This window comes from Sitophilus oryzae, unplaced genomic scaffold (assembly GCF_002938485.1).
Source record: "Sitophilus oryzae breed Bouriz unplaced genomic scaffold, Soryzae_2.0 scaffold_682_pilon_pilon, whole genome shotgun sequence".
Classification (NCBI taxonomy): domain Eukaryota; kingdom Metazoa; phylum Arthropoda; class Insecta; order Coleoptera; family Curculionidae; genus Sitophilus; species Sitophilus oryzae.
Window position 1 is genome coordinate 5,667,758 of NW_022147287.1, and position 21,935 is coordinate 5,689,692.

Sequence of the window (21,935 nt, forward strand, 5' to 3'; positions counted from 1 at the left end):
GAATCCAAATCAAATAAAAAGAAATTTGTTAGGTGAGAGCCTGTTCTAAATTTGTAGGCGTTGCGTTGAGACAGCTACCACCTGCCCTAGCCGGTAAGTAGAATAAAGAGCACACGGTATGAAGTTAAAATTGACATCGAAGTCTCATTTGTCAGAAAAAGCCAGACAGATAGAGAAAAGAAATGTATTTGTACAAATATGTCGTCCTGATTTTGACAGGTTTTGCACAAAAAAGGTGTGCACTTTGTAAACAAAATTTATAGGCGGCGCACAGAGGGGATTTTCCAAATTCGTGGCCAAAATTTAAAATTCTGAAATGAGCAATATTCTCATAATTAATATATATATATATATACTAGTGTGTACCCGCGACTTCGTTCGCGTCGGATTAATCATTTGTAATGGTGATGATCAAGCAAAGCAAGAATTTCCATTAACATACAAACTAAGATAAAATTTTCTTACATTTATGTCAGCATGAGAAAAAACAATATGGCGATATTATTATATAACTTGGTATAATATTTGAGGGGTAGTTTCATCTCGTTGGAATTTGACTTTCGAAAATCCGTTTGCCAAAAATAAGCTTTTTACGTCAAGCAGTTTAAGCAGAATCGTGATTAATCAATTACCCAACTTTGGAACACCCTGTATGATTTTTAAAAATTTCAAAATATGTAAAAAACAAAATCAATTATGCGTGTCCAAGTGTTTTCCCGAAAGGCTCGCCGTATTTAAATAACATATATTGTAATATTTGTGGGTCGTTTTCATCCGCTTGGAATTTGAAATTCGAAAAACCCCTCCTTATCGAACCTCTACACCCCACAGTAAATCCGTTTGCCAAAAATCAGCTTTAAAAGTCAAACAGTTTAAGTAGAATCGTGATTACTCAATGGTTATATTTTATGAAACACCCTGTATAAATTTTTAAAAAATCTTAAAATATGTAAAACAACGAAATAAAATATACATGTTTAAGAATTTTTCCGAAAAACTCACCGGTTTTTAAATAAAAAATATTCTAATATTTGAGGGGTGGTTTCACACCCTCAGAATTCGAGTTTCGAAAAATCCCTTCTTATCGAACCTCTACACCCTAAAGTCAATCCGTTTTCCAAAAATCAGCTTTTTACGTCAAGCGCTTTAAGCAGAATCGTGATTAATCAATGACCAATTAATCAATTTTTCGAAACACCCTGTATACATTTTTAAAAAATCTTAAAATATGTAAAAAAGAAAATAAAATATACGTGTTCAAGTTTTTTCGGAAACTTGACCGTTTTTAAATAAAAATATTCTAATATTTGAGGGGTGGTTTCACCCCCTTAGAATTCGAGTTTCGAAAAATCCCTTCTTATCGAACCTCTACACCCTAAAGTCAATCCGTTTTCCAAAAATCAGCTTTTACGTCAAGCGCTTTAAGCAGGATCGTGATTAATCAATGACCAGATTTTTCGAAACACCCTGTATACATTTTTAAAAAATCTTAAAATATGTAAAAAAGAAAATAAAATATACGTGTTTAAGCGTTTTTTCGGAAACTTGACCGTTTTTAAATAAAAATATTCTAATATTTGAGGGGCGGTTTCACCCCTTAGAATTCGAGTTTCGAAAAATCCCTTCTTATCGAACCTCTACACCCTAAAGTCAATCCGTTTTCCAAAAATCAGCTTTTTACGTCAAGCGCTTTAAGCAGGATCGTGATTAATCAATGACCAGATTTTTCGAAACACCCTGTATACATTTTTAAAAAATCTGAAAATATGTAAAAAAGAAAATAAAATATACGTGTTTCAGCGTTTTTCGGAAACTTGACCGTTTTTAAATAAAAAAATATTGTAATATTCCACCCCCCTTTTTACCCCCTTAGGGGATGAATTTTTAAAAATCCTTTCTTATCTTACGTAAACATCATAAAAGGAACCCCTGTGCAAAATTTCAGCTTTCTAGGGTCAAGGGTTTGGTCTGGGCGTTGATGAGTCAGTATCAGTCAGGACAGTCAGATTCATAGACTTAAAATAAAATATAGACTGAGCATCTCATTCATAAATAGCTGGAACATGCGGTCAGACACTGTCTTGTTATTGTTGTGTTATTGTTTTAGGTTATAACGAGTGCGACACGAGCGATAGATAGGTTGTCTCTGTCGTAACGGTCGTTCCCAGACGACTCTGCCGAGAAACACAACACTGTCTTTCGTTTCTCAAGTACACCTGAACTCTCCGTATCATAGTCGGGTAATTTTTTTATTTTAATGAAGCTATAATTAAATTAAAAATATATCGTATTTAAACTTTTTTATATTTTATTAAGATTTTTTAAATAAAAGTTTAGAAAAAACAATTTAGAGTCCAAAAAGGATAAAAATAATAAAATACACGTTATAGAAGAAATTTTATCATCGAAATTAGGTAATTTTTGAAATTAATAATAAATTATTAATTTTAGTCAAACATTTACAACCCCTAATATTAATCAAAACAGGATCTATTCCACAGATATAATAGAATCGGCAACAGGGAGAGAAAAAAAATATGATTGTTGTAATTTTTTTTCTGGTTAAGTGATGTCTTATTATGTAAATTAGAGCAAACATAAATCTGTTCCATTAAAGCAAGGAAGGTGATAGGAAGTGGATAAAATAAAAACTACATTTATAACTCGGTACTGTCTTTATTATACCGGGTGCGTCTCAAAAGTGGCTCATCCCCATAATTTTTTTATATTTTCAAATAAAAAAACCAAGATTTAGTATGTTAGTATATGAAATAAATTAGGATTGATTGACGCATTCAATTGTTTTTGGTCACTTCCTGTTTCACCGGAAATGACTATAACTTTTAATTTTTAAACGGCACCCTCAGTATATTTCTACTTTATTCGATAGAAAATGACACTCTGAATAGAATGACATATCATATGTCAACTTTTGACATTTTCGCATATGGTTTAATTGTAATTGTAACACGCGGTTCATAACGACAATTTGACTCGAAATACCAAGTGTGTGGTATCAATATATTCATAAAAAATGCTTTTTCCAAATATGCTAATGAGTCACCCTTGTTCCATTTGAAAAAATTGACATATGTATGATTAAAAATACGATTTGTACATCTTTTAACCGGCCTAGACAAGACACGAAACCTATTAGACGATCCAAGGCTCCTTGATTAAAACTTAGTGGATTGAAAAAAACTGGATTGAAATTTAAAATAGGATATGTTTTTAAGCGACAATGTCAAAAGTTGACATATGATACGTCATTCTATTCAGAGTGTCATTTTTTATCGAATAAAGTAGCAATATACCGAGGGTGCCTTTAGATAGAAATAGAAAAAGATGTAATCATTTCGGTAAAACAGGAAGAGACCAAAAACAATTGAATACGTCAATAAATCCTAATTTATGTCATATACCTACTAACATACAAATCTGTTTTTTTATCTGAAAAAATAAAAAAAGTTATAGGGTTGAGCCACTTTTGAGACGACCCTGTATATTAAAAAATATTGTTTTATAATGTACCTAATATCATTTTAAAATTCACATGTTATTTTAGATTCTGAAGATAATTTTAGAATAAACCGGAATATATTTTTAATAAAAACATTATTAATTATTAATAGGGTTATAATTATGATTTTGTTACAATGTAAGTAAATAATGTAATGTAAAAGAAAAAATTCAGATTTTACATTTTACTAAAATATTATCTAAATAAGCGCCTTTCTACAACAACGCCACTGACTCCCAATGGGTAAATTGAGAGTTGCCTACCGGTCAAAAGTCGTTTCAAGACTTAAATGGATTATTTAAGTCAAATTTCTTGCAAATTTGGCACTGGCGAACCATATTTTATAGTTCTTGAACAGAAAAAGTCAATAAAATAAACACTTAAGCACTACAAGCTAAGAAAATGCGTTAATACAGCCGGGGAGATAGCGGCAACAAAGCTTTACCGCACACGTGCGACACGTACTACAAGGTAATAAATGAATGAATAGGCTCCCTCGCCTCTAATCGGTGTTGTCATATTGTAAAGAACTTATCCTTTTTAAACAGTATCCGACTTATAATTTAGTAGTATAAGGACTATTTAATACATCTCTGGAATATTAAAACCTACTTTATTAAACTGTAGTATTAATATCTCAATATATGTGTATAACAAGAAAAAAAATATTGATAATATTAAAGACGTGACAACATAGGCTGGATGAGGAAGGCTCGGTCGACTGTACCCAGAAGTAAACATGTGTACAAAAAAGGTTGTTTGTCCGCGTTGAGATGTAAATAGTGTAGTCTATATTTTATTTTAAGTCTATGGTCAGATTTATATATATAGATAAACTGTCTAACAGCCACTTGCATCGACATTTTTTTTTAAGAGATCGTTAGGTTAAGGGTCTTTTAAGTGCCATTTTAACACTGATTGATGACCTGTACGTCACGTCAAATGAATGGCACCTTTAAATTTAATTGTCCTTTAGTTAACGGACACTTAAAAAAATGTCTGTGAAAGTGACTGTAAGTGACGGATATAGGCACATATCAATGCACAGCTTAAACCTCTGGGTCTAGAGACTCGAAATTTTGCACAAAGGTTTCTTATACAAAGTAGGCGAGCAATAAGAAAGAATTTTATAAAACTTGAATTTAAAGGGGTTGTAACCACCCTTTCAATATTGAAATATTTTTTATTTAAGAAACCACTGGTTTCGCGACAAAATGCTTGAACACGTATTTTTTAATTTTGTTTTGACATACGAAGATATTTTTTTCCACAACGATTGTCCCATAGGGGGTGAATACAACCCCCTTTTCATCAAGCTGAAACCAATAGGAGTAAAAAGCTGAATTTTGGCTTACGTATAGATTGTTAGGTGTGGAGGTTCAATAAGTAGGGATTTTTCGAAACCCAAATTTTAAGGGATGAACAACGAACAACCCCTTAAATATTTTTTATTTAAAAAAACTATTGATTTTGGTGAAAAGCGATAGAAAATACGTGTTTTAAATACATTTTTCTGCAAAATTAACCAATAAAACATATTTTAGGGGTTGTATCACTCCCTTAAAATTTATATGTAATGAAAATGAAAAACATAAGAACAATTTGCAAAAAATACATGTTTAAAGATGAAAACTACTGAATATTTTCTTCTAATAATTAATATTACCTCTGTTTCGAACTTTGCAATTTTATACCACCCTGTATAGCATCAAAGTGTATAATAAACATTTTCTTAGTAAATATGACTCACTTTTAATGTAAATACTAGTTTCGAAAAGAAATAGTAAGTTTATGATACAAAAATCATTTTGGCCACGAATTTGGAAAAAATCCACTCTGTGCGGCGCACAGAGAATTGTTTTAAGTCAGAAGCATTGCCTGGAAACTTATATGGTGAAATTTTGATAAAATAATTTAGTACACACTAAAAACACGGTATGTCGCTAGTGGTAGGAAAAATAATTTTTAGAGGTTACTAGTTTATTTGGTTGCCTGTGATATGCATATACAGGGTGTTTCCTAATTAATCTAAAAAATATAAAATCGGTAGAAAAACGAAAGGCGGGCTCTTAATAAGTATATTTTTTTTTCTCGACAACCGTTTGATGAACAAGAAAAACTCAAAAGATCAATTTTGTTGAAAAAGGATAGCCAGTCAAGAAAAAAATATATTTTCTTTAAAAAAGCAGTGGTGTACCATTTATATCAAGCAAAAAAATCGATTTTTTTAAATTTTAACACCCTGTAGATTAGAAAGGAAGTACTTTAGACCCAATGGTTATATAAAAATTGTTTTAAGAACAAATGAGGAATCACACCATAATTTTTTTAGACTAATTCGAAAACACCCTGTATATTGTCAACTTGACAATGACTGCTGATAAATCAAAAAATACCTTTTCAGTGAAAAAAAACTGATTTTCGCTGGAAAAATTTTGATTTTTATTGAATTTGGGCCTGCGTTTGCAAGTACTGGTTTGTTTTTTAATTTGCTATCTATCTAAATTTTAAATATCATAGTCAGAAATAGTTTTATTATTTATTAACTGTAAAAATGGTGTTTTCTTGTTGTGTTGCATCTTGCAAAGAAACTAACAAAACTGCAAGAATGTACGTGTTTCCAAAAGACGATAAGGTATGTATCTTAGATAAAAGAAAAATATATGGTATGTATTCGTTGTTTGATTTTTTTTTTCGTTCGCTTTAATATCTATAAATCTCGGTCTATTCATTAGACAGCCAGTCGACTTACGATCATTTACATGAAAAATAAATAAAAAAATAAATTGTAAAATATATATATTCTTATGTTTTATTAAAGTTACTCTGATGTACTAATATATCACTGTAACTTTAAAAATAAATCCTTTGAATTCAAATATAAACATAAAAAACATTTACAGCAGAAAAGGCGAAGGCGCTGGGTTAAACGTAGTCTCCACTAAAAACACGGAGGGGCGCTTTGACCCAAAATTTTACTATTAAGTTTCATATCTATCTTAATAGTAGATTATTTTCTTTTATCTATGGTCACAACATAATCAATATAGAGACAGTTGGCCCGGAAACATTTACTTTTTGTAATTCATTAATTAAAGTGAATATATTACGCTCAATAGTCGAATTCGGGCAATGCCCGAGAAAAATACTCAAATCTAGTTTTGAGCAAGGAATATTTCCCAAAACCGAAAAATTAATTTTATTCGATTATTTTTTTTGCTTATAGTGTGATTTGATTGTATTGGTTTCACTCATTTTGGTTGGATTGGTTTAGTTATTTGGCGAGTTGGTTAGCGTGGTTATTTGGAGGGTGTTAATTCATTGATTAGTTGGTTTTTCGGGTTTGGGAAATATTCCTTGCTCAAAACTAGATTTGCGTATTTTTTTCGGGCATTGCCCGAATTCGACTATTGAGCGTAACAAATACAATATATTAGGACTAAAAAAAGATTTAAAAGGTGAAAATTATTCACCTATATGTCTCGATATAGATCTTGGTGGGCACAGATCCAGAGAATCAATTCATAAAAAAATTTCAGCGCTTGATGTTTATTTAACAAACCGTTTCAGCATGAGTTTTATAACAGTCATTATTTTTTAATGACGTAAATTTTTATTTCGCACGAAAATGTTTTCTATATACCTACAATGTGGCCAAAATTATGACAGCTAAACTCACCGGAATAATATACAGAGGATTATTAATAGTACAGGAGACAGTGAAGATTTTCGGTACTTATTTTTCCAGTCAGGAACACCGATAGAATTATTTGGTATGTGATTCTAAGCAAATTTAATATACAGGGTGACAATTTGAAAACGAATAGTATTTAATATTACCTCTACCGGTGATAGTATGAAAATTTGGCGAAAACGTCAATTTACATATCAAGGGGGACAATTTTTGAGGCATTTGTTGTCGTGTTACTTTCAACCCCTTGACTCTCCGGGCAACTATCCCTAAAATTTTAAATGGCAACCCCTATTTCTTACCATTTTTGTGTTCCTGTATTGTTCCTGTACGTTTTGTAATATGTCTAGCAGGTGGAAAATTGGGTAAAAATTATTTAAACCACTGCCCTTATTTTCCCAGCCCCAAAAATTATAATTACAGCTCCAAATATAGTCTGTCTGGCTTATGTGGAACATCCCGAAAGTCGTCAAATTTAAATTGGTGGAAAAAATATATTCGGTTGCAATTGGCGCTATTAAGAACTCCTTATCCCAAATAACGCCAGTTGTAATTTCGATGAAGAAAAACACACCAGAAGGCTATACAGGGTGGCCCATCGAAAACGTTCCGCAAGGCATAACGGCCAGGGTAATTTTTTTTTTCAGAAAATTCAAAAACACTTCAATTTTGTTTGTGAGGGGGACAACTTTTGCCCCAAAAATTATTGCAAAATCTTCAACCCTCTAAGCGGGCGTGTCATCCCCCGTTTTTTTCAAATGGGAAGAGGGGATCAAGTGGTACCGCAATGAAAAGGGCTTTCTATTCTCTATACTTTCCTGCTTGGTTGGGAAAATATGAAGGATTGAAATTTGACCAAACCAAACCAAACCAAACATTTATCAGAGTAAATGATAAGGATAAATTCCTTCGACCAATTTGCTGTTTTTTCTTATTATTTCTAGATGTTTGCAATCGGGTTGCGCAGATATTCAATGAACGCCATCCTGACAAACACCTTTATGGCAAAATTGTTCGCCAGTTAGTAGCAAAATTTCGCGAAACTGGTTTCGTTATGAATAAAAAGAGGCAGAGGGAAAATCCTGTAGTAAATGAAGCTATGGAGGTATTCGTATTGGGCCAAGTTGCCATGGACAGTATTCTGAGTACAAGAAAATTAGCTAATAAGACCGGCGGGAATCATACAAGTTTCCAAAGGATATTAAAAAAACACAAGTTCCACCCGTACAAAATTCAGTTGGTACAAGAACTCAACGAAGACGGTTTTGATCGTTACTTGCAATTTTGTGAAGCTATGAGTGAACGAGTGGCGAATGATAATAATTTCCTATTAATTGTGTTTTCGGATGAGTGTACTTTCTTTTTGAACGGTGTAGTTAATCGGCGCAACTGTCGGTACTGGGCTGAGGACAACCCCAGGGTTTTTCACGAGGTGCACACACAAAACCCTCAGAAATTGAACGTGTGGGCTGGTATTTTTGGAAATTCTATTGTGGGTCAGTTTAACGATATTGAGAAGAACTTCAACGTACAAGTCACAGAACAGCTATCTAGCAACTACCGCACCTGATCGTTCAACGTTGTGGCAAGTGAAAAAATGCGTAAACATCTAGGAATAATAAGAAAAAACAGCAAATTGGTCGAATTTATCCTTAATTATCATTTACTCTGATAAATGCTTAAATAAACTTTTCAAATTTCAATCCTTCATATTTTCTCAATGAGTCGACCGATTTTCAAAAACGAAGCGGGGAAATATAGAGAATAGAAAGCTCTTTTCATTGCGGCGCCACTTGACTCCCCTTTCCATTTGAAAAAAGTTGGGAATGACGGGATGACACCCCTGCTTAGAGGGTTGAATATTTTGTCCCCCTCACAAACAAAATTGACGTGTTTTTGGATTTTTTGAAAAAATAAATACCCTAGCCGTTATGCCTTGCCGAACGTTTTTGATGGGCCACCCTGTATATAATGACCTATAGTTCCTAACAACGCCAGTGGAAGATTTTTTCACTGACGTTATTAGGTGCATATGATATAAAAATATCTGTTATTAATTGGGGTTAAGTTCCTCCTGTTTTCATTAAAACTAATACAGTAACTAATGTTACGAACTTATCGGAGGTTACCGTAATGTCACTAAACCCAATTTTAAAGGTTATTAAATAGAAACAATCTTACACTAAAAACCGCACTTTTCACGTTATTTTTATCGGCAAAATATTGCAACAAACGGCATCTCTTGAGTGAAAAGAAAGGATTTATACATATATCTAGTTGTTTTCTCCGATATGGATCTACAAAATTGTGATGTACTGCTTTTTTTACAATTTTACTAGAATCTGGATGGCGTAATTGGGAACCCGGCGTTAATTGGGTTACTGACCTTATAAGGTGGCAATACAATCCACTACATACAACAAATAACTTTTACCACTATCCGATTACTTTTTTTATATGCCAATGTTGTTGTGGCACCAGTTTACTAAAGTAGGTGTGTTTATTCTCATCTCGTGAAAGAAAGTTTATTAAAAAAAATCATCGTCTGCCATTCATTTAATTATATGTATACCTACACCTCACGATTCCTCATTATAAAATCAATTAATTTAATCGAAGAGATATACCATGATTTCACTGAATTAAAAATCGAAAAAAATATTCAAGCTCGCATCGCTAGTAAATACATTAAAATTTATAGGTCAAAATTTGGAACATCGTATCCAATAAATCTTAAAATTTGTTAAAATGTGGTAGACATTTTGGCTTTTACTTTCTTATGAATAGATAAATTGGTTAAGAAAGTTATAGAGAATATATCTGAATTCAGAATTAAATTAACTACTAAATTTAGAAAAAAAGTAATTATAGATGGCTATAAAAAATATCAGAAATTCACGTCATTTTCTATAGAGATCTTCAGATAAGATTTCTCCTTATAATAAGTCTATACTAATTAAAAATGAAATTAATAAAAACTACAAAAATCGAGCTTTAGTTCATTTATTTATGAAAATTGCCATACCGGGTGTTTCTCAAAAGTGTCTCAGCCCTATAACTTTTTTATTTGTCTGATAAAAAAACGAAATTTGTATGTAAGTACAGTGCGTCTATCCGTTCTGTAGCTACGCGGCATCCGTAAGGGGGGAAACGATATTCTCTATACCGGGTGCGTCTCAAAAGTGGCTCACCCCTATAACTTTTTTACTTTTACGATATATTTGATATATTCAATTGTTTTCTCTCTCGGTTACTTTATTCGATAGAAAATAACACTCTGAATAGAATGACATATCATATGTCAACTTTTGACATTTTCGCATATATCGTTTATTTGAAATTATAACTTGCGGTTCGTAACGAAAATTTAACTCGAAATACCAAGTGTGTGGTATCAAATTATTCGTAAAAAAATGCTTTTTCTAAATATGTTAATGAGCTATCCTCGTTCCATTTGAAAAAATTGAGATATGATACGATTTTTTCTAGCTGGCCAGAACAAGACACTAAAAACATTAGATGATCAAATCTATTTTTCCAAAGCTCCTTGATTAAGAATTAGTGTTTTTAACATAGCCATGGCACTCTAGATTGAATTTTAAAATACTATTTTTTATCAAGCGAGAATGTCAAAAGTTGACATATGATATGTCATTCTATTTAGAATGTCATTTTCTATTGAGTAAAGTAAAAAAACACCGAGGGTGCAATTTAAAAATCAAAAGTTGTAGTCATTTCCGTTGAAACAGGAAGTGACCAAAAACAACTGAATACGATAATCAATCCTAATTTATGTCATATACTAACATACCAAATCTCGTTTCTCTATCTGAAAAAATAAAAAAATTATAGGGATGAGCAACTTTTGAGACTCACTGGGTATGTTTCCACTACTTTACTAGGTACCGGGTACCCATCTCTAATCTGAGGACCTGTGGGCTGTGAGTAACTTTAGAACAATGTAAATTTTCCCCACGTAATGTAACTCTTTTAGCAAACAAACCAGAACAACATCATATATCTACCATCTAAACAACAAATAACACCACATACGACATTTAATCCACTTACATAGACCCCCCTGTTCAACAACTCCGCCGAAATATACTTTCTACGGTACCCCATACCCTGACGTCTCCTAGGTCTCGGCTCAAAGATCCTCTGGTGAGCCCCCAAACAACTGAAATCCTCAAACTTCTCCACGTGCTCCCGATCCAACTTCAGCGCCACAAACAGGTGCTTTGGAGGGAAGTAAGTCACCCCCTCCCTGTCATCTACTAAGTAAAATCCGACTTTACCACTAAGAACATCCCTTGTGGACTCTTTGGGAATAACTTGATGGACGCCGATACTGTAAAAATACACTCCGAATGAAGAAATACAGGGAAAGAGTGAGGTTTAGTGAGTTTTACCCTCTTACAAGCATGGGAACGCGCTTTTTCTCGCTCGAGTCGTTGGTTCGTTTGTTTTCGGGTGTTTTCGTGGGTGTTCGATCGCTTCCGGAAGTGCTCGGCTCTTGTTCGGGATCGTTCGTTCGCGGTTGGGGAGATTTGCGTTTTTTTGGTGCACCCACGGGTATAAGGCCTTGCATAGTTGTTTTGTATCAACTAAATAATAAAAATTTCATTGGTTCATATTTCTGATCTTATTTTGTGTCTAAATTATTTTTTTTTGTTCCCTTACAGACAGTTCCAGTATAACAGTACACAGATCCTAGTCGATAGTAAGATTAAAACAACATAAACAGGTAAACATTCAGTTAAATCACGTATAAAAGTCTGATATGTTGGAAAAGACCTTAAATTTTCAGAACTAAAGCACACTAAAGGTAAGATCGAGATAATTTTAATGACTTTTTAATTAATTTAATTATTTTTTTTTGAATTGTATGATTTGTATTGTATATTTTTTATTATTTGTTTATTTTTTGTGCTTTTGTTTGTTTTGTAAATGCTTTATCGATGAAGCTATTTGGGCTTTTTGCACAATAAAGCGTTATTTTCTTTTTTTTTCTAAGATCAGGATTAAATATCAGAACCATGAACCAATGTTTAAATTTGAAACTAAGTAAAAACACTTAGAGTGGAGTGCTTTAAGCCCTTATGAGATACAAACCTCGGAATTCATTTACTGTGAACGAATTTTTATAAAACTTTTTGCATTGTATTGTTAATAAGATATATTATAAAGTTTACCAATTTAAATTCGTTGCTTTCACTTTAGTATTTAAATAAACACACATATATACAAATGCATACATACAAGATGGCTCCGTTTTTCCCGAAAAGCTGTGTATCAGGATATCCTATTTGAGATTTTCACTCCAAACCTTTTACAAAATATATGTTTAATGGTAGTTCACATTTCAAAAATATTTTTATAGTTATACAGGGTGAGTCAAATATATATCATTTATTTATTCGAGTTTAGTGAATTTTGCTATAAAATTCTAGTTCCAAAAATAACCTTAATACCATAGAGTATACAATAAGTGGTTTTTGAATTATAACCACGTCCATGAGGACGTCAATCTGGACGTCCGGGAACCTTCTCATGAGAACTTCTAATCGAGACGATCGACTTATTGTAAGTTTATCGCTAAGAAACCGCCGTTTGCCAGCTATTCAAATTGATAATGAATTGCACTTAAGAATCGTACATATTAACTAACGGACTACAAGAAGAAGATTAAATGAAGCAAATCTTATGTCAATAAGGCCTGTTTCGGGACCAGAACTTACTAGATGTGTTGACTAGACCCAAAAGCAAAAGCATGGTCTTAATGTAAAAATTACGAAAAATGTTAGTGTCTTCTTTAAAACCGAATATTTCCAACAAAAATAACGCTAATGAGATGAACCAAAAAACAAACCATCGAGAAAGGATGTATCTAGATGATAAAATAAATTTTAAATTTCTTGCTGTTTTAACGTATTTCACAGGGTGTTTTAAACTTTCATCAGAAATATCAACATTTTGTTTTCCCTCGTATAATTAACAGATGGGGAGTTTCATTTTTAATTTAGAAAAAGATACTAAGAAGTCAAATAATTTGCCAACACACTGCTTAAAAAATCATCAAAATCGGCCCATTAAAATAAAATATATTAACCTTTAAAATACCTCAAAGTTTTATTTTAAGATCTCCATTTTTCGTGCCGGTGAATGTATTTCAAAAACTATACATTTTAAGTCATATAATTTTCTAATGAAACAAACCTTTATTTTTTTACTAGAATCCAAAAATCAATTAATATATAGGGTGTTCCATTACAAAAAACATAACTTTGATGTGTAACTTTTTTGGGGACACCCTGTAGAACTCTACATAATTTTAGAAAATACTTTAAATTGACTTACATAAGCTCAGAAAATTTCACTTCAATACAAACTTTTGTTCTCCTTGCAAAAACCGCGTCGCATATGACGCGCCACCCTGTATAATTCGATTTCAATCAAAATTTCAATGATTAGAATATAAGCAGAATAATATGCATTAGATTTATTTATTTCAATAAATTTACTTAGAAAAAGAATTAAAAAAATCAAAATATCAAGAAGGAAATAATTAAGAATTTACTAAAATTACTAAAATAAAAAATTAAAAGCAACGAAAAAAAATGGGTAAACATTTTAGTATTTTATCTATAAAACACAATACAGAACGTTTCTCATTAATACATTCACAGTAATTGGATTCCGAGGTAAAAGTCTCTGGGCACTTCACTATTACGTAAATCTGCGAGGGGGTGGTATACAATAGGATCTGCGATTAAAATTAGAACATCCGGCACTAACCTTCTAACCTTTAGATGTTGCCGTTCGCACCACACGGGAGATCAAAAATAACTGAGCAATTCGAAGGGAATAAATAGATATTTGGAACAGGTCTGTTGTATCGATTGTATGGTTGGCAATCGGATGGATATCATTTTGTTTTGTATCGGTGACCTGAAAAAACTATTTAAGGAAAGTGCAGTAAAAAACGATACACTCAGTACCTTCAACGATAAATATACCTACTAAAGTATAATATAAAACTACTAGCGTGTACCAGCGACTTCGTTCGTGTCGAATTAATCATTTGTAATGGTGATGATAAAGCAAAGCAAGAATTTCCATTAACATTCAAACTGGATAAAATTTTCTCACATTTATGTCAGCATGAGAAAAAACAATATGGCAATATTTTGAGGGGTATTTTCATCTCGTTGGAATTTGACTTTCGAAAAATCCCTTTGCCAAAAATAAGCTTTTTACGTCAAGCTTAAACTGCAGAGTCGTGGTTAAGAAATTACCCAACTTTTTGGAACACCCTGTATGATTTTTTTAAAAAATTCAAAATACGTAAATTTTTACCCCCCAATCCAAGAATCGTACTTCTTCAGGTAATGGTAAACTGCTGATGGACACATATGTCATCGAGTTCGAAAGGACCCACTCCAGGAAAGTTTTCTCGTTATAATTCGGTTTTAATATATTCTTTTAATGGCAATAATGTTATTTAATAATTAATTTTTACCCCCAATCCAAGAATCGTACTTCTTCAGCTAATGGTCAACTGCTGATGGACATATGCCATCAAGTTCGAAAGGACCCACTCCAGGAAAGCTTTCTCGTTATAATTCGGTTTTAACACATTCTTTTGGGGGTAATAATGTTATTTAATAATTAGTTTTTACCCCCCAATCCAAGGATCGTACTTCTTCGGCTAATGGTAAACTGCTGATGGACACATATGTCATCGAGTTCGAAAGGACCCACTCCAGAAAAGTTTTCTCGTTATAATTCGGTTTTAATATATTTTTTTGGTGATAATAATGTTATTTAATAATTAATTTTTACCCCTCAATCCAAGAATCGTACTTCTTCAGCTAATAGTAAACAGCTGATGGACACATGCCATCAAGTTCGAAAGGACCCACTCCAGGAAAGTTTTCTCGTTATAATTCGGTTTTAATATATTTTTTTGGTGATAATAATGTTATTTTATAATTAATTTTACCCCCCAATCCAAGAATCGTACTTCTTCAGCTAATGGTAAACTGCTGATGGACACATGCCATCGAGTTCGAAAGGACCCACTCCAGGAAAGTTTTCTCGTTATAATTCGATTTTAATAGATTATTTTGGGGGTAATAATGTTATTTAATAATTAGTTTTTACCCCCCAATCCAAGGATCGTACTTCTTCGGCTAATGGTAAACTGCTGATGGACACATATGTCATCGAGTTCGAAAGGACCCACTCCAGAAAAGTTTTCTCGTTATAATTCGGTTTTAATATATTTTTTTGGTGATAATAATGTTATTTAATAATTAATTTTTACCCCTCAATCCAAGAATCGTACTTCTTCAGCTAATAGTAAACAGCTGATGGACACATGCCATCGAGTTCGAAAGGACCCACTCCAGGAAAGTTTTCTCGTTATAATTTGGTTTTAATATATTTTTTTGGTGATAATAATGTTATTTTATAATTAATTTTACCCCCCAATCCAAGAATCGTACTTCTTCAGCTAATGGTAAACTGCTGATGGACACATGCCATCGAGTTCGAAAGGACCCACTCCAGGAAAGTTTTCTCGTTATAATTCGATTTTAATAGATTATTTTGGGGGTAATAATGTTATTTAATAATTAGTTTTACCCCCAATCCAAGGATCGTACTTCTTCGGCTAATGGTAAACTGCTGATGGACACATATGTCATCGAGTTCGAAAGGACCCACTCCAGAAAAGTTTTCTCGTTATAATTCGGTTTTAATATATTTTTTGGTGATAATAATGTTATTTAATAATTAATTTTACCCCTCAATCCAAGAATCGTACTTCTTCAGCTAATAGTAAACAGCTGATGGACACATGCCATCGAGTTCGAAAGGACCCACTCCAGGAAAGTTTTCTCGTTATAATTTGGTTTTAATATATTTTTTTGGTGATAATAATGTTATTTTATAATTAATTTTACCCCCCAATCCAAGAATCGTACTTCTTCAGCTAATGGTAAACTGCTGATGGACACATGCCATCGAGTTCGAAAGGACCCACTTCAGGAAAATTTTCTCGTTATAATTTGGTTTTAATATATTTTTTTGGTGATAATAATGTTATTTTATTAAAAAAGTAAAAAAAAAACAAATAAATTATGCTTGTCCAAGCGTTTTCCCGAAAGACTAACCGTTTTTTAAATAACAAGTATTGTAATATTTGAGGGACGTTTTCACCCTCTTGGAATTTGAGATTCGAGAAACCCCTCCTTATCGAACCTCTACACCCCACAGTCAATCCGTTTGCCAAAAATCAGCTTTAAACGTCAAGCAGTTTAAGCAGAATCGTGATTACTCAATTGTCATATTTTATGAAACACCCTGTATAAATTTATAAAAAATCTTAAAATATGTAAAACAACAAAATAAAATATACGTGTTTAAGAGTTTTTCCGAAAAACTCACCGGTTTTTAAATAAAAAATATTTTAATATTTGAGGGATAGTTTCACCCCCTTAGAATTCGAGTTTCGAAAAATTCCTTCTTATCGAACCTCTACACCCTAGAGTCGATCTGTTTTCCAAAAATCAGTTTTTTACGTCAAACGCTTTAAGCAGGATCGTGATTAATCAATGACCAGATTTTTCGAAACACCCTGTATACATTTTTGAAAAATCTTAAAATATGTAAAAAAACAAAATAAAATATACATGTTTAAGCGTTTTTTTGGAAACTTGACCGTTGTTTAAATAAAAAATATTGTAATATTTGAGGGGTGGTTTCACCCTCTTAGAATTGGAATTTCGGAAAATCCCTTTTTATCGAACCTCTACACCCTAGAATCAACCTGTATGCCAAAATTGAGCTTCTTACGTTGAGTCGTTTGAGCAGGATCGTGATTAATCAGTATGTCAGTCACTTATGGATTTTATATATTAGTATATAGATAATTACCATGCCTATTATGACGTCGTATTCATTTCATCGTTTACTGAAAATATCCCCAAAAAAAATAAAGTCAAAAACCTGGCGTTGCGTTTCAAAAATGCACCGTTTCCTGAAATTAAGAAATTCTAATTATAGCATGCCGTAATTATCAGCGGAGTTAAAATAACTTAAGAAAGAAGAAACTGAGCTAAAAATAAGTTCCCTATAATCGATTTCCAAATTCCAAAACATGCGGAACAGGAAAATTTGAAGTATTTCCCGTCTCGAAATCCGAACAGAGATCCGAAACACACACAAATAAACAACTTTAGAGTTTAATAAACTCAGGAATCGAGAAAAATTTAACTGCTAAATATAAATTATTGTTTTGCCAGCTATGCGGAGATTTTTTATGGCTTGCAATATATTTGCAATATGTTCTGACCTACAACAATATGAAGTTGTGAACAGCATTAACTGTTTTTACACATTAAACTAGACATAAAACGGCTATTGTATTTTTTTAGACATATAGTACATTTTCTAATATTAATATCGTGGAATCTACCGGATGGTGCATCGTCTTTGGTCACAGAGGAAATCTCATTCAAATTTTGAACTGTCCACATATCGGCTCCTATCAAAAGCGATACAGTATAAATACCGCTTTTACCATTTAGGTGACATGGTTTAAAAATATATTTGAATCACCCTGTATGTCAAGAAAAATATTTTTAGATACGGTAATCGCAAAACAATTTCCGATGCACGTGATCAACTTTGAGTGACAAGCGATGACGACAGCGCTGCCAGATTGTGACGGATTTATGAGATGAATCTTAATTTAAAATTGACAAACAATATATTTATAAAAAAAATTTAAAGATTTTTACGTTTTATTTTTAATTTAATAACTAATATTTTAGTTAACAACAACACGATTTTATACAAAATAATGACTGACATTAGGATAATTGTTCAATAATAAACGACAACGTTGCTGAACACGGCGCAATGTGACCAACATAGCGATAATAAAATTCGGTTTAGACTAATTTTTGCAGCTTTAATCTAAATCTATACGAATATATAAAATACTGATTAATCACGATCCTGCTCAAACCACTCAACGTAAGAAGCTCAATTTTGGCATACAGGTTGATTCTAGGGTGTAGAGGCTCGATAAGAAGGGATTTTTCGAAATTCCAGTTCCAAGAGGGTGAAACCACCCCTCAAATATTACAATATTTTTTATTTAAAAAACGGTCAAATTTCCGAAAAAACGCTTAAACTCGTATATTTTATTTTGTTTTTTACATATTTTAAGATTTTTTAAAAATGTATACAGGGTGTTTCGAAAAATCTGTTCATTGATTAATGACGATCCTGCTTAAAGAGCTTTACGTAAAAAGCTGATTTTTGGAAAAAAGATCGACTCTAGGGTGTAGAGGTTCGATAAGAAGGGATTTTTCGTAACTCGAATTCTAAGGGGGTGAAACTATCCCTCAAATATTAAAATACCGGTGAGTTTTTCGGAAAAACTTTTAAACACGTATATTTTATTTTGTTGTTTTACATATTTTAAGATTTATAAATTTATACAGGGTGTTTCATAAAATATGATCATTAAGTAATCACGATTCTGCTTAAACTGCTTGACGTTTAAAGCTGATTTTTGGCAAACGGATTGACTGTGGGGTGTAGAGGTTCGATAAGGAGGGGTTTCTCGAATCTCAAATTCTAAGAGGGTGAAAACGCCCCTCAAATATCACAATATTTGTTATTTAAAAAAAGGTTAGTCTTTCGGGAAAACGCTTGGACAAGCATAATTTATTTGTTTTTTTTTACATATTTTGAAATTTTTTAAAAAATCATACAGGGTGTTCCAAAAAGTTGGGTAATTTCTTAACCACGATTCAGCTTAAACTGCTTGACGTAAAAAGCTTATTTTTGGCGAACGGATTTTTCGAAAGTCAAATTCCAACGAGATGAAACTACCCCTCAAATATTACCAAGTTATATAATAATATCGCCATATTGTTTTTTCTCATGCTAACATAAATGTGAGAAAATTTTATCCAGTTTAATGGAAATTCCTGCTTTGCTTTATCATCACCATTACAAATGATTAATTCGACGCGAACGAAGTCGCTGGTACACACTAGTATATTATAAACAAGAGCAATATCACAGGCAATATATCAAACAGAAAACTCGGTAGGTATGAATGTTTATTTTTCAGAACACAGGGTCACCCTGTAATCTATAAAAAATACAAACGAAACCAGTTATCGATTTGAAAATAGAAGTGTATTTCCTGATAAAATAACGCATACCTAATAATTTCAGTTATTTAGATCGTCTGTGTTCAAGTTATTCTGTGCATCTCTTAAAAATCTGTGTACAGGGTGGCTCGAATTCGACGCTCATCATTGGGATTTCGGAAACCGTAATACAGAATCGGTTAAATGGAGACAAAGTTGCGCAATTTGATGTTCAATAAAATGCCGTATTGCATTTTGAAAAATTCCGAATACTTCCGAATATATTCGAAAAAAAACCGGAATTTTCAATTTTGTTTTCTATTGTTTCCTGGCTTTATTTGTTAAGATAACTTAAAACGAAAAACACATTTTCATGGCCACTTTTTCTGCCCTATAACTCTGTGTGATTAAATATTGACCATCATCAACTTAATTATTTTAAATACGGACTTGATTTTTTTTTCAATTTAATTAAATCCTTTCATCGGTCTTAAAACACTATACAGAGAAGACCAGGCTACTAGTAACATAGCAAGTTGCCGGACGAATTTACGTTTACCCGTTTTGCGTTCGTACTCGCGATTGCCGGCTAGTCGGCTGGTCAGGCAGTACGCAGTTGCAGTTATGCTTGGACGGGTCGGTCGTGACAGACTAAGAATACGACGCGAGGAGCAGGGTTCGGAAGTAGTTAACTAAGACGTAGGTAATTTACCTGATTAACTACGTGTAGTTTTTCTTCAAAAACTACGTCTTTTCCCGTTCATTAACTACATGAAAACTACGTTAATAAACTATGTATTGATATTATGAATATTTTTCCTTTGTATGAGGTGTAATAGAGATAATATGATGTACATATTATATTTAAAGCCATATTTCTTCTGTTTTCTTAAATACATTATGTGTTTTTAAAGCTTCAACTTATTATAACCTCACCTCAAACCTTTGACATTTGAAAGTTACATACATAGGTTACATAAACTACATTAACTACATGTGATGTAGTTTATGTAGTTTTTAAAAGTAACATGTAGTTTTCCGAACCCTGGCGAGGAGTGCCGAGTATTTATTATTTTCATTTTAAGTGTTTACCTTAAAATGAAAGTATAAATGTCATTCTAAGGATCTCCCCTGTAGATCGTAGATCTAAGCTAGACAATATCCCTAGATAAGCTTTTCAATGTCGGTCCCATGGCATGATGAAACTAAACATTAAAATTAGCTCGAAACACAAAAAATAAGTTAATTTTGCTAATTACATTGTTCTTTCTACCTATGGAGGACACAACAAAAATCAAATTTAAACTAAATCTATTTTTTCCAAGGAGACCTTCAAAAATAAAAACAAACTTTGATCGGTCTTGGTATATTTTTGAAAAAAAATGTATGAATGATTCACATAACTCATTTTAACTCAATTTAGCCTCAGGTATTCAACTACATATTTTTTTAAGTTGGATAAATTCCAACAATTTGGACATTTATTAGTAAACAGTTATAAATTCAATAATTATTTGGACGATAAGAGACTTAACCCCTGGAAAATTTATTATTTTTTTACACAATGTATGTTTGTTACACTTTTAATAAAATAACGTTAAAAGCAAAACAAAAGGCAAGAGATGTATTAAAAATTCGGGTAGTTTAAAATTCGAGAAAAAAATATTTTTTTGGAAATACATTTGTGTGTCTGGAAACGCTCTATTCATTTTTTTATCATTTTAGAGATTGACCTCGCCCAAATTATCATCGATTGTTATTCCCAAGCCTTAGACGCCTTTTTTTCGATCTTGCGGTATTTTTTTCGATCTTACGGTATTTTTTTCGATCATACGGTATCTGTCATTATTGTCACCAAATTAACAAGCACAAAAAGCCTGTTTTTTTTAGTTCGTTTGTCAATTGTATACCGGGTGCGCCTCAAAAGTGGCTCACCCCTATAACTTTTCATCTTTTTTTTTTCAAATGTCATCTTTTGACATTTTGACATATTTATGGTTTATTTGAAATTGTAACATGCGGTTTATAACGACAATTTGACTCCAAATACCAAGTGTGTGGTACCAAATTATTCGTAAAAAAATGCTTTTTCCAAATATGCTAATGAGCCACCCTCGTTCCATTTGAAAAAATTGAGATATGATTAAAAATACGATTTGGGCATCTTTTAACCGGCCACGACAAGCGACACTAAAAACACTAGACGATCAAATCTATTTTTCCAAGGCTCCTTGATTAAAAATTAGTGTTTTTAGCACAGCCATGGCACTCTAGACTGAAATTTAAAATAGAATTTGTTTTTAAGTGACTATGTCAAAAATTGACATATGATATGTCATTCGATTCAGAGTGTCATTTTCTATCGAATAAAGTAAAAAAATACCGAGGGTGCCATTTAAAAATCAAAAGTCGTAGTCATTTCCGGTGAAACCGGAAGTGACCGAAAACAATTGAATACGTCAATCAATCCCAATTTATGTCATATACTAACATACCAAATCTCGTTGTTTTTTCTGAAAAAATAAAAAAGTTATAGGGGTGAGCC

General features: G+C 32.3%; 2 protein-coding genes across 4 annotated transcripts in view; one reads left to right on the top strand and one right to left on the bottom strand.

Moving 5' to 3' along the window:
* Nucleotides 1-21,935, bottom strand: part of LOC115887954 — an 88,720-nt gene that overhangs the window by 61,493 nt on the left and 5,292 nt on the right. Inside the window, exon 2 of one of the 3 annotated variants that reach the window (XM_030907518.1) lies at nucleotides 11,288-11,562. The exons of the other annotated variants lie outside the window; for them this stretch is intronic. Within the exon in view, the coding sequence (XP_030763378.1) occupies nucleotides 11,512-11,562 (51 nt within the window). The 3' untranslated portion in view covers nucleotides 11,288-11,511. Of the gene's footprint in view, nucleotides 1-11,287; nucleotides 11,563-21,935 lie in introns of those variants that run through there. 3 annotated transcript variants of the gene reach the window in all.
* Nucleotides 1-21,935, top strand: part of LOC115887955 — a 107,061-nt gene that overhangs the window by 45,605 nt on the left and 39,521 nt on the right. The window contains exon 2 of the mRNA XM_030907521.1: nucleotides 11,897-12,039. The gene's annotated coding sequence lies outside the window, so the exon portion shown is untranslated. The remainder of the gene's footprint in view (nucleotides 1-11,896; nucleotides 12,040-21,935) is intronic.